Source organism: Anoplophora glabripennis, unplaced genomic scaffold, assembly GCF_000390285.2.
Source record: "Anoplophora glabripennis isolate ALB-LARVAE unplaced genomic scaffold, Agla_2.0 scaffold392, whole genome shotgun sequence".
NCBI lineage: Eukaryota > Metazoa > Arthropoda > Insecta > Coleoptera > Cerambycidae > Anoplophora > Anoplophora glabripennis.
This window is the reverse complement of record NW_019416500.1, coordinates 201,144-213,430: the sequence shown is the minus strand read 5'-3', so window position 1 is coordinate 213,430 and position 12,287 is coordinate 201,144. Positions and strand designations below refer to the sequence as shown.

Below are 12,287 nucleotides of genomic sequence, written 5' to 3'. Positions count from 1 at the left end.
AATTTAATAAATGTTTAATTGACTGTTACCTATATAAATTTAGTTTGCGAAAACATATTTACGTCTACAAACACCTATTTAGGCAATAATTGATTAATGCCTAATTTATGAAATTATGAAATTTCACAGAAGATACAGGACACTAATAATGACATTTAAGAAGAAATAGGATGAAGTGTCGAGGACTGAGAACATTACAAGATTAAGTTTTTTTTTAATTTGTGACAGAATCCGCTATTAAAGTCTAGCCAAGTATTTTATTTATGTCCTGTATGTTAGAAGAAAAATTTCAATAATTACTGTCATAACAAGCTTAGGTATGTCCATGGAAAACGTACATCTGTTTGAGATGTGACGACTGATAAAAATAGAACATATGGCCACTTGAAATTAACTGTAGTTATTTGTTTAATTTGGATTCCAGAGATAATGCAATAGAGTAAATATATGAGATAAGCTATTTTTGATTCTTACGAAAAAATAATTCTACTCAAATTGATGTTTATAGAAAGTTACACAATATGTATTTCATTGCTTTCTGTTAATTTAAGTTTTGGTGAATGCGCCAAGTTGAATTGTCAATCAACACATCAAGGAAGTTAATAAAAGAGTAAATTAATTACATTAAAGAAAAAATATCTATCTTAAATATTTCTTTGCATGCTTTATATAATTCTGATTTTTTTTATTTTTAAAATTATCTTCTATAATTATAATTAATTTATGGGCTTTGTATAGTTACACTCTAAAAAAATCAGTAAAACAGCAATAAAAATTCGGAGTGAATCCATTGAGTGAAATTATTGAGTACAATTTCACTTAGTATTGAGCATTTTGATCATTTTACTCATTTGTGATAATTTATGGACTAAAACTGAGAACTTTCACTCAAATATAAGTCTCATTATTCTTCACGTAAACTCGTATTTGGTGCACTTGTACCTAAATCAGAGTAAATGTCCTCACTACTGAGTGATCCCACCCTTTTTTATATCCAGGTGCATTGTCTTTGTCAGTTCCCATCGTTCCATTAGGTTATCTCGTGACAGTGGCGTGTGGTGGATGGCAGTATGGCGTATGGTGTGCTTTGGAGTTGGAAAAGTATCAGTTTATCTGGTGATTCTACTGAAAATTGTATTTAAATCCAGTGATCTAATTACAATAAATAAAGACAATATAATAAGTCTCGATCAATATTTGGTTAAATAAACGGACAGTTAAATTGTTATGTATAATTACGTATTTGTAACGTAGGTACAATATAGGCTATGGCAATTTATTTCTCCGATCAGTGAACCAATCGAGACCTAAATTATTGTCTCTAAAACAAATCTGTGTTGAAACCACCATGACTATTTAGTAGATTATGACAATGATAGTTAAATTAAAATTTCAAGAAAATATAAAGTGGTGCAAAACCACTCCAAACGTTAATAATATGGAAGCAATTATACAAATTTAATAAATTACAAAAAAATTATAACAAACAACCGATTTTCATCTCTTAACTTCAAGGTATCAAAAAAAATTGTAGATTTGAGACATTATTTTTACAATATCACTCCTAATTTGAAAGTTCATAATTTGCAGACCACAGCATCTAATTAATTTCAACACTGTATATCCTAATTAATCATTTATGGGTGATTGAATTTTTTCACTAAATATTTAGCTAATTAAAAATCAAGTCCGAGTAAAAATGACTATAATAGTTAAATTTAAATCGTATTAGAGAAAAAGTCAACTCTATATTGGTTTTATATACTCAGAATAAAATGAAAAGTCGCTCTATCGATAGTTAGCAGTAAATCGGATTTGAGTAAAACTCACTCATTTCTGATGCAATAGTTTCACTCACAATCAGTTGTACTCACACTAATAGAGCGAAAATTTCACTCAATTGGGTGTGGACAGAAATTGATAGAATACTGAGTAAAACTGAGTGAAATTTAGAGTGAAATTTTTTTACAGTGTATATCTGACAAATTTGTATAGCGTTTTGAGTAAACCTCTATGTTAGTGTGTATTTGAGTTAATGTTAAGACTGATTTTTTTGCGCAAGGAAGAACTTATTTTCTTAATTACCCCTTTTATTATGCATTGAACATATGTAACATAATTTTATAAGATTTAAATTATGTTTTAGAAATATATCAGAACTTTAGGAGGTTATTCTTTCGTAATGCTAATGAAAAATGTCTTAGTGAGCCTCAAATCTATAACCAGTGGCTTTAGAAAAATAGGAACTGTATTTAAGAACCCTAGAATTTACACGCCACTGTGCATTTTGGGAATTGAAAAGAAAATTTATTGAATAAGCGTATCACATAGGAGAAAAAAAATGAAAATGTGTCTCAAACATTTCGTTTTAGATTTTTTGCTTGAAATATAGTTTAAAAGTGTCACCATCAAAAGTCCAAAATAAAAAAATATTGGCGAAGAATTTTAAATATTTTTGGAAGTTATTCCTCAGACAATTTAAAAAACGCAGAGATTTTTTAGGACTTTTTATATTACACTATATTTAAAATTGTATTTCGATTGTAACATTATGATATATTTATTATTAATTTTTAAATATAATAAATGGAAAACAGACCCGTTTTACAAAGAGGAAGACTTTTGTCTTAGAAATGACACTGACGGTTGTATGTATTTCTCGAAGTTCTAAAATATACAGGAAAGTGGAAATTTTAGATTTTTTAATGACTATAGGCTATACACCCTTCAGTGATTTTTTTGTGTTTTTATTTTATTTGTACCTAATAAAAATTTTACAAGTTTTAAACATATAGTTTTTTGATAAAAAATAATCCAAGGAACAACCTCCTGAAGTTATTATAATGGACATATGAAAATACCCTGTGTAATATTATTATTATTTTTTTTTTTCAGGTCAAATTGAGTGCCTGAACTGTATGCTAAGTCGATGTAGAGGGATAGAAATAGACGCTAGAAATAATTTAGGTTTTACTCCACTTATGAAAGCTGCTCTTCAAGGGAGAAATAAATGTGCCAAATTATTACTATTTGCAGGTAAGCGAAAGGAAAGTAGTGTTATAGTTATATTTCTTTAAGTAACGTAAAAATTATATTAAAAGATTTTTCTCAACAATAAAAATAGAAAATAATAGAGCTTCGACTTGTAACAAAAATACACGTCACAAGTCACGGAAAGAAAAACTAAAAAAGAAAGGACATTTTAAACGGGAATTATCAATATCTTTATTTGCTTATAAGTAAAGCAAAAACCATAATTCTGAAGTAAATAAGATTAAATTTCATATACAGGGTGGGCCTTTAGTGTGAGAAAGTAAAATAACTCCCTTGTTACTCATAATACAGAGAAAAAATTATATAAAAGTTGTACAGAATTAGGAAACCTATACTACAAAATTAATTTGAAAGATACAGGGCGATGAGTAAAAACGGGACACGCCAAATATTATATATTTTAAAAGGAACACCCTGTATATTTTTAAATACATGGATTTCCGAGAAAATTCTATATGTGGCAATATATACACAGTTTATCATTTTACTGCGGGGTTGCCAAGTTATGTAGAAAATTCTTCGAACTTTGGAAAAAACATGATCCCGAAGAAGTTGTATTAACTTTCAGCTACTTGGAACAAAATAATTAGACAGTTATAAGCAAAATATTAACTAATATCGATATTTTATATAGGACATTTTTTATAATACGATCATTTTTAGAAAGAAACTTTAACTTTTATTAAGCGTGTTTTATATCTAAAATTGTTAGTTTTTAAGATATAGCAACATATTTGAAAAAACCTACTTTATATTATTTTATAGAATACCACAAGTAAATATTAAATAATAAAATTAACTCAAAACGGAATGATACATTATGAATTGACAAGTTGACACAATTTGACAGTTATTTTCATAGCCATTTCGTGCGACCGAAAATAATAAAAATTAGGTTTTTCCATAAATGTTGTTATATCTTAAAAACTAACAACTTTAGGTGTATAACATACTTAATAAAAGTTGAAGTGAACTGATATGTGAATAAAATAGAACAATAAAATACAGGGTGTTCCATTTGAAAAATGTTAGAAAATCAAGTTTGAACTTTCTAAAAATCATCGAATTATAAAAAATGCCCTGTATAAAATATCGATATTAGCTAATACAGACGTCTTTGCTTAACATTTGTCTACAATTGTCAAATATTTTTGCTCCAAGTGTTAGCAATTGTAAGTTAATACAACTTCTTCGATGTCATGTTTCTTCCAAAATTCGAAGAATTTTCTACATAATTTGGCAACACCTCATTAAAATGTTAAACTGTTTATATTGTCATATAAAGAATTTTCTCAGAAATCTTTATGTTTAAAAATATACAGGGAGTTCCATTTAAAAAATGTAATATTTGGCGTCTTCCGTTTTTGCTAATCACCCTGTATGTTTCACATTATTTTTGTCCTTTAGGTTCTTTGATTGTGTGCAACTTTTATATAAACTTTTTTTCTGCATTACGAATAACAAGGGAGTTATTTTACTTACTCGCACTAATGGCCCACCCTGTATGTACATAAACCGAGACATAAACACAAATAAATCACTTGAAACCATATTTTCCTAGATATACGAGATTGGCAAAACGTAATGGTTAGGACCCTTTATATACTAGATTTTAACAAAAGCTCCATTTTTCCGATATTTTCCAATTTCTTCCCATATTTCTGAAAAAAAAACGATTCTTTTCGATGCCCAATCTTGGACTTCTAGTCAAGACATAATTGTTTGACATTTGATGGCACTTCAGTGATGAAAAAACATTTTTCCTTTATTAAATACAATACTTGATTCTAATTAGTATAACAAGAATGTCTTCCACGACTTCAATAGAAGTCAAAACTAAACGGAAATTGAAATTAATATCAAGTAGGTATACGCGTCGGTATATTACAAAATAATTTTGATAAAAAAGACTTGTAGTTATGACTTAAAAAAACATGTTCTTGTTTATTTGAGTGTATTTGTAGCAATAATAATTTATTTAATATTTTCCATTCAAAAAGTTTAATATTAAATAGTATTGAATTATGTTTGATTTACTTTTGTTTATTTAAATAAAACTCTATAGCTACCATATACTTTCAAACTTACAATAATTTAAATGTAAAATTATAAAAAGTTACACCTATATTATTCTACATAAATAGGTATAGGCTCGGATATAGGTTAGTTTGATGTTAGATAATAATTTTCTCAGTGTAGATTTATCACAATAGAATTCAAGACACCCTGCATATTTGAATTATATTCCAAGGTTTTAATACAGTGTAATAAAAAACAATTTAGCAAAAACAGTTGGCGCAATTCATTCATCAGGGAACACGATTAAAAATGTTTTTTAACTTTATGGTTTGCATTTCATGCGTTGATAACTCGGATGATTCAATCTATCTCTGCAGGCAGACTAAGTTCACTCACACTAATCTAATTGTAAATTGAGTTTTGTCTTGCTTTTAGAAGTTTTAATTGTTTTTCGAGGGGTCTAAGTAATTCCGATGATAATACAATTATTCAACTAGAAAAGTATTTAATACTATGAAACACGGTAGAGCAGTAGACAATCGACTGTTTTGCTTTCATATATCGTAATATATGTAGATATCATATAAGTAGGTACAACACTAGAAAAAATTATATAGTTTTTGCACAGCTTATTATTAAGCTGTGGTTTTTGTATCGGTAATATCGCGTTCTGGCTACGAATGAATACGGTTGTACATATACAGCGTTTTAAGAAATAAAACGTGCACGGGGAAAAGCTATAAGTATCAATATTAATCTACTTCCCTCAGTAATACTTTATTAAAAGATTTTTATTCTTATATAATAAGACCAAATACTTCTAGGGGTGTGCTACTCGGCAGTAAAACGTACACCTACTTAAATTACTTAAAATTACCTTGCTACTTACCAGTAATTTTAATAATTTTTTGATATAATTTCGTAATTTCAGTAATTTATAGATTTGTTCTGGTACTTTTTGTAATTTTTAAATATAATTTCGTAATTTTCGTAATTTGTAGACTTTTTCACATAGTTATAAGAATTTATACACTTCTTCAAATCATTTTTGTAATTCTATTATAATTTTTAATAATGTATGTAATTTCATATCCTAATTATTTGCGAAAAAGGACAACACTTATTTTACAAGTAACTGCACCTATTTGCATACTTCTTTAAAATGGTGAAAATATTAGATAATTTTATTAGTTGGGAGTAATTATAAGAAAATTTATTTGAATTAGCTAAAACAACCTTACAATAAAGTAAAAAAACTACAAAAGCTAATAATAATTAATAAATATTTAGGTCAAACATTGTGTGTAATTCGACGTTGGCTGGTGTATTAATCCACAGAGTAGTGAGTTTCCCACAATATTATATACCTATATGTACAGTGTGTTCCCGCATGGGGTACCGTACACTTGTAAACTTTTTTAATGTTGATATTTTGAGAAAAAGTTATTCTTGATAAAAAGTTTTGCTTATCTTGGGAAGCCATAGATAGTAATTAAATTTGTAATAAAACATACCAGGCATCCAAAATATGCCAAATGTGAAATTTCCCCTACGCAAAGTGCCTTTAATTTTTGTTTTCATTAAAAACTGTATTTAACAAAGTTGTTCGGGAACTCAAGAATTGCTTAAATGTGGGATTTAGTAAAAAAAGAAGGATAATCACATTTTGCATCTAAAAAGACGCCGCAAGTTTCAACTATCCTAGATACCATATAATTACTATGGATATTTCCTCATGGGTTTTTTTTTGGGTATTTTTTGATTTTCAAATAAAAATAATAATAGTAATAACATTTTATTATTCAAAATTATTTATGTTACTGTTACTACAAAATTATCTACTTAACTGTGATATTAAACCCTGATTTAGTAACAGTTACATAACAACTACAATAACGGTAATAATAGTACAAAAGGAAAATTAAATAAAAATATTAATTTTCTCATGGCACAATTTGATAACATTTATTTTGCAGTAGGAATTTTTGAGCAAGTAATGAATTATTGAAATGGATTTTACTAGAAAACGGCTCATGCTATTAAAATCTAAGAGTACCTTTTTTATGCAAAATATGATAAAGTTTCATATTTTCGGTTCAGGAAGTAGAAAAAATTGCGTACCAAAAAAAAATTGTAAAATTTGCCCCATGATCCCGCATTTTCTTTACCCCCTGTAGCAAATTTTAATTTGTATATTATACCGATTATTAAGCATATAAATAGTAATATAAACCCAAAATTTCGTCATTTAATATTAAACTGTTTTGAAGTTATGAAATAAAAACTGTTTGATGAGTTACCTCTTCAAGGAGCTGTATCTCCCTTAGTTTTCATCATATTTCGACATGTTTTACATACTCCCCAATTTTGAGTACTTATTTCGTTAACACCTTGTATTTAGTATGAGGTGAAGTTATATTTCTTTAAATAACTGATTGTTTTTTTTTTATTCTGACCATTACATTAATTGAACCAGTAACTTTTATACTAACATAAAGTTGTACTATTTTTGTTTAACCGTTTAAGTAATTTTAAGCAAATTTTTCAAATAATATTGAATTAATTAAAAACTGAAGTCCCATAAATTTATTTCGAAAATTCGGTAGTTTTTGAGATATCGACCGATGGTCAAAGGTTAAAAAAAACACGAATAAAATCAAACACTTTGGACTAATATAATAAAAATTTTTATCAAATTTTAAAGCAAAATATTCTGGTATCTGAGTATTTAAACATTTAATCGATTAGTTCGAAAATTCACCTAAGTAAGGGGAATATAGAGTAAAAGCAGACCTAGGTATATTTCGTGTAACATTTTCGACTGCCCTTTTCTCTAAATCAGCCCTTGAGACGTTTCTCGTGTTAAAGGAGTTGGTGTGTGAAAGAGCAGTATGTTACACTTCGCCAAATAAGTTGCGAAGTTTAGTCACCTTTAAATACGACCAATAAATATAGTATATATACTTTTTATAATTAACTTATACATTTTCAAGTACCTAGTTTTGCAATATATTGATATACAGGGTGATTCACAAAGGTGACCAAAAATGAAACCTCGTATTTTTTGTTGAATTGTATTTCCTACAAAGTTTTTATCTATGACGTTTCGTTAAAAAGATATAGGGTGTTAAACTTCAAAAAATATTTTAAATTTTTTTTTAATAATTAAAAAACTAGTGTGGCTTTTCCTAAAATTTCATGCTCCAGTGGCGGAGATACAGGGTATCAGTGGCATATTTTTCTAAATAAAATATACGCCACTACTTTACGGCAGCAACCATGATATTTTCGAATTCATCTTTCAATTTTCTATGAATTACTACTCTGTTATATCTGTCGAAAAATCCTGATTTTCAAGTAAAACCTAAAAACCAACTGAAAACACTTTTACTTAAATGACATGACAAGCACTAATCATTTGGTTATTTATTCGAATAAAGAAATTAATAACATTAGTCGTCATTTTAATGATTTTATTTGAGTAAATGCTCAAAAATACATTAAGTTCCATGAACAAAGGCCCGACATCATTTTAGTAACGAAAATGTAATTTGTTCGAAATTTAATGTCGCTTGAATTTGATGAAAATAATTATATATTCTTTCTTCTAACTGCTCAGAATGTCAAAGTTGTTATCGCAGCCCACTATGTGATTTTAAAAAGCATTATATTCAAAAATATTGAAGTGTGTTCTCAGTTCGTTTTTTATGTTTTACTCGAAAATCAGGCTTTTTTCGAAAAACATGAAAGAGTAACAATTTGTAGAAAATTAAAACACAAATTCAAAAATATCATGGTCGTTATCGTAAAGCAATGGCATATTTTTCAAAAAAAATAATATGCCACTGGAGCATGTATATTTTAGGAAAAGCCCTCAGATTTTGGACAGTGTTTACTTATGTAAACCAATAATTTATATGTATTTATATACATGTGCTCAATTTCAAATTATTTCACATACTAGTTTTAAAATCATTTAAAAAATTTATTTATTTTTTTAATGTTTAACACCCTGTATCTTTTTAATGGAGCGTCCTAGATAAAAGCTTTATAGGAAAGACTTAAAATTCATCAAAGGATACGAGATTTCATTTTTAGTCACCATTTGTGAATCACCCTGTATACAATATATCTCAATATTCCGTGTATAAAGAGCCACCACAGCTTCTTGGAGATTTATTTAAATTTACCTCTATTCAAGTGTCTTTGTTTAACTAGTTGCCACATGGCGTGAAAATTTGCAAAAAATGTTTTGACAAATAATTCAAAAATGCTTGGTTTGATTTATGGTGAATGAAATCAGGGACAGACATCAAAATTTGTACACCTATTTAAAAATGCAATTATAATAGTTTTTTGCTTTGTTATTTATGTTTTCACCGAAAAGAGGAAGATGATCATAATCCTTAGGCAAGTTCGGTATTAACATCTAGACGCTCCAGATGTGATTTGTTCTTTTCTAATTGTAAGAGATGAAAAGACAAAGATATATCTAATCTAGATCTAGATGTCAATACCGAACTTGCCTTTTGTATAAAACATAGATCCATTTTTTTTTACATCATTTGCGGTCAGGTATATTAATTCATACTGAGCTTGTTCCTGATGCCTAAATTAGTTCAGGAAATAATATTTTAATTCAATCACAGAAAACATTATCAACAAATAATTATTATTCAGTAATATTTTCACTAAAGTAACGCAATCAACCGGTGATTTTTGGAATTTGTTAATTAGCCCTGTTTATTCTTTGTTATTCTGTATCAACAAGTAATTCAAAAGTAGTTAATATTTAACTCAAATAATAATTATCTACAATAAGTAGACAGAAGTAGTTTTTGAAAACCGAAGGTCAAAAGTAATAAAACAAAATAATTATTATCCGACAGTCAGAACCTTCTAGAGGATTTTGAAATCCGGTTTTTAATTTAGCGAGTTACAAAAAATCATTGTTTATTTTTTTGTTCGAAAACGGTCGCAAATACGAAAAAATTGCAAGAGACAAAAAAGTTTATAAATCGAACAAGAAATTAGACTCTTTTTCTAGAAAAGACTAGTGACGTACCGGAAGAAAGGTTGGGGGGGTGAAAGAAGGCCTAACTGAAGAAAAAGTATCACCCTATAGATCGTGACAACTATTAGGCAGGGCTAGTGATACAGGTAATCTAAGTTAACCTAAGTTCCATATTTGAGCAACATATTACAAAAACTGTGGGAGATATAAATGAAAAACAGAAAAATTATTGAAACTTTAATACCTTAATCATGATAACGAAGCATTTACGGTTTTTTTAGTTAAAATCATGCGCAGATTCATCCCCCCCCCCCCCCCGGGCGTAAATACATACTGTTAAGAATCATCCTGTCTATTCTATGACAACTAACGTTATAACATAGAATTTGTTGTTAAATTATTACAAAGGAAATAGGTATTAGACATAGTTAAACTCTGTAGTACAATAAAAGTCAAAATTTCCATTGACAAATAAAGTGCAGTCAGTATTTCTTCATAGAAAATTGGAAGACGGATAGGAAAATGGAGTTGTGTATTTCTTAAACAAGAAGAATACGTCTGGGTTGATAAAAACGAAACGAGAATAAAAATTGTTAAATTCAGAGTTAAATTGAAACTAAAAATAAATAACCATAAAATCACATGCCAATTTTAAGAAAAAACATTCGTATAGATTTCGAAGAAACAAACTGCATATCTTCATTACACTAACTTCATTATATTTTATACAAATGTTTCCCATAAATGTACTAGATGAATATGTTGAGTTTGTGGAAGTTCTATGTAATTAATTGTAAGCGAAATGTGTATTGTCCTCGGTTTTACATGAATTGTTGCGGAATGACAATGTAGTCCTCTGTCTACTTAATATATTTAAGTGTTCAGGCAATAAAACTTTATTTATATTCAAACGATTCATTAAATCAAAAACAAATAAGTAACTCATCGTCAACAATGCTAAAACAGCACAGCGCCACGTGAGTAACGTGATTCGTAACTAAAACTTCTTGCATTGGGGTCAGTGATCCCAAATTGAATTTATGCCATATTTACCCAAAGCTCAATTAATTACTAATATAGAAGAGATGCATTTAATTCAATGAATTGAATAAGAATATACCTTCACATAGAGTCTCATTTTCATTAAAATAAAAGAAATATTACTAGTGTATTGTTCAACTTACTTGTTATCCTTTAAAAGCAAAAGTTGTAAGAGTAGAGATAAAACTGTAGGTAGCAAACGTATCTACATGCAAAAAACAAAGAACATTAAAAACTTACTGATGCATGTAGGTACATAAGCACATGACATCTTTTTCTCCATTCCTTGTAACACAAGCACTTAGAGATGTTTTAAAATCTTATGAGCTTTGACCTTCATATGCGCAGAATAGTATATTATGTTACTAGGAGTAGAAGGCGATCATTATGTGTTGAGCCCAAAAGTTTGCTCGCCGAGGCGTTAGCCGAGGCTGAGCAAATTGGGCAAAACACATAATGAGCCTTCCACTCCGAGTGACATATACTATATTTTCTTCAAGCGTGAATATAAAAAATCACTAATTTTGAAAATTTATAGCGGATAACGCGATGTTCAATCTCAGCACAAAATAAAATCAGTAGGTAGGTAATACTATTTATTTTATACATTTTATACATTTTATTGATTAATTAAACATGACAGTTTTAACCACTTTATTCATGAATAAAAAAACAAATGTAACAATTATTTTTCTTTAATTTGAATTAAACGAATAAACATCTAAATTACCTACATGTCTATCATCAAACTTTATTTATTAACATGAATATTAAATGTGCAATTTTGTATGGTACAGTTGTTGATATTTAAAGCGCTGCTGGCTGTCTTTTTTTCAAAGTTTACAGTTCTGTCGTTGAATACGTTACTTGTAATAAGGTTCTCAGTTTCAGTGTTAACAATTGTACCATTATTAACAGAAAAGTCTTCGACTAAATTATTTTCAGGATCAATATTTACAGTTTCGCTTGATGTACTTGGTTCATTATACTCTAATGGGTTTAATATTTTCATCGCTATCTGTTTCTTATTGTTTACAGAATCTTCAATGTATCCTTCAGCGACGCTGGTAGATTTCCATCCACCATGTCGCTTTAGGGTTGTAATGTCTCCACCATTATCAACTAAGATAGTTGCCGAGGTTCTTCTAAGGCAATGCCC

The 12,287-nt window shown here is 28.4% G+C and overlaps 1 protein-coding gene across 1 annotated transcript in view; it reads left to right on the top strand.

Annotated features, from left to right (window-relative positions):
• The window catches only part of LOC108909777 (ankyrin repeat domain-containing protein 33B-like), a 141,636-nt gene that overhangs the window by 98,462 nt on the left and 30,887 nt on the right, over positions 1-12,287 (top strand). Inside the window, exon 4 of the mRNA XM_018714199.2 lies at positions 2,896-3,036. Within this exon, the coding sequence (XP_018569715.1) occupies positions 2,896-3,036 (141 nt within the window). The remainder of the gene's footprint in view (positions 1-2,895; positions 3,037-12,287) is intronic.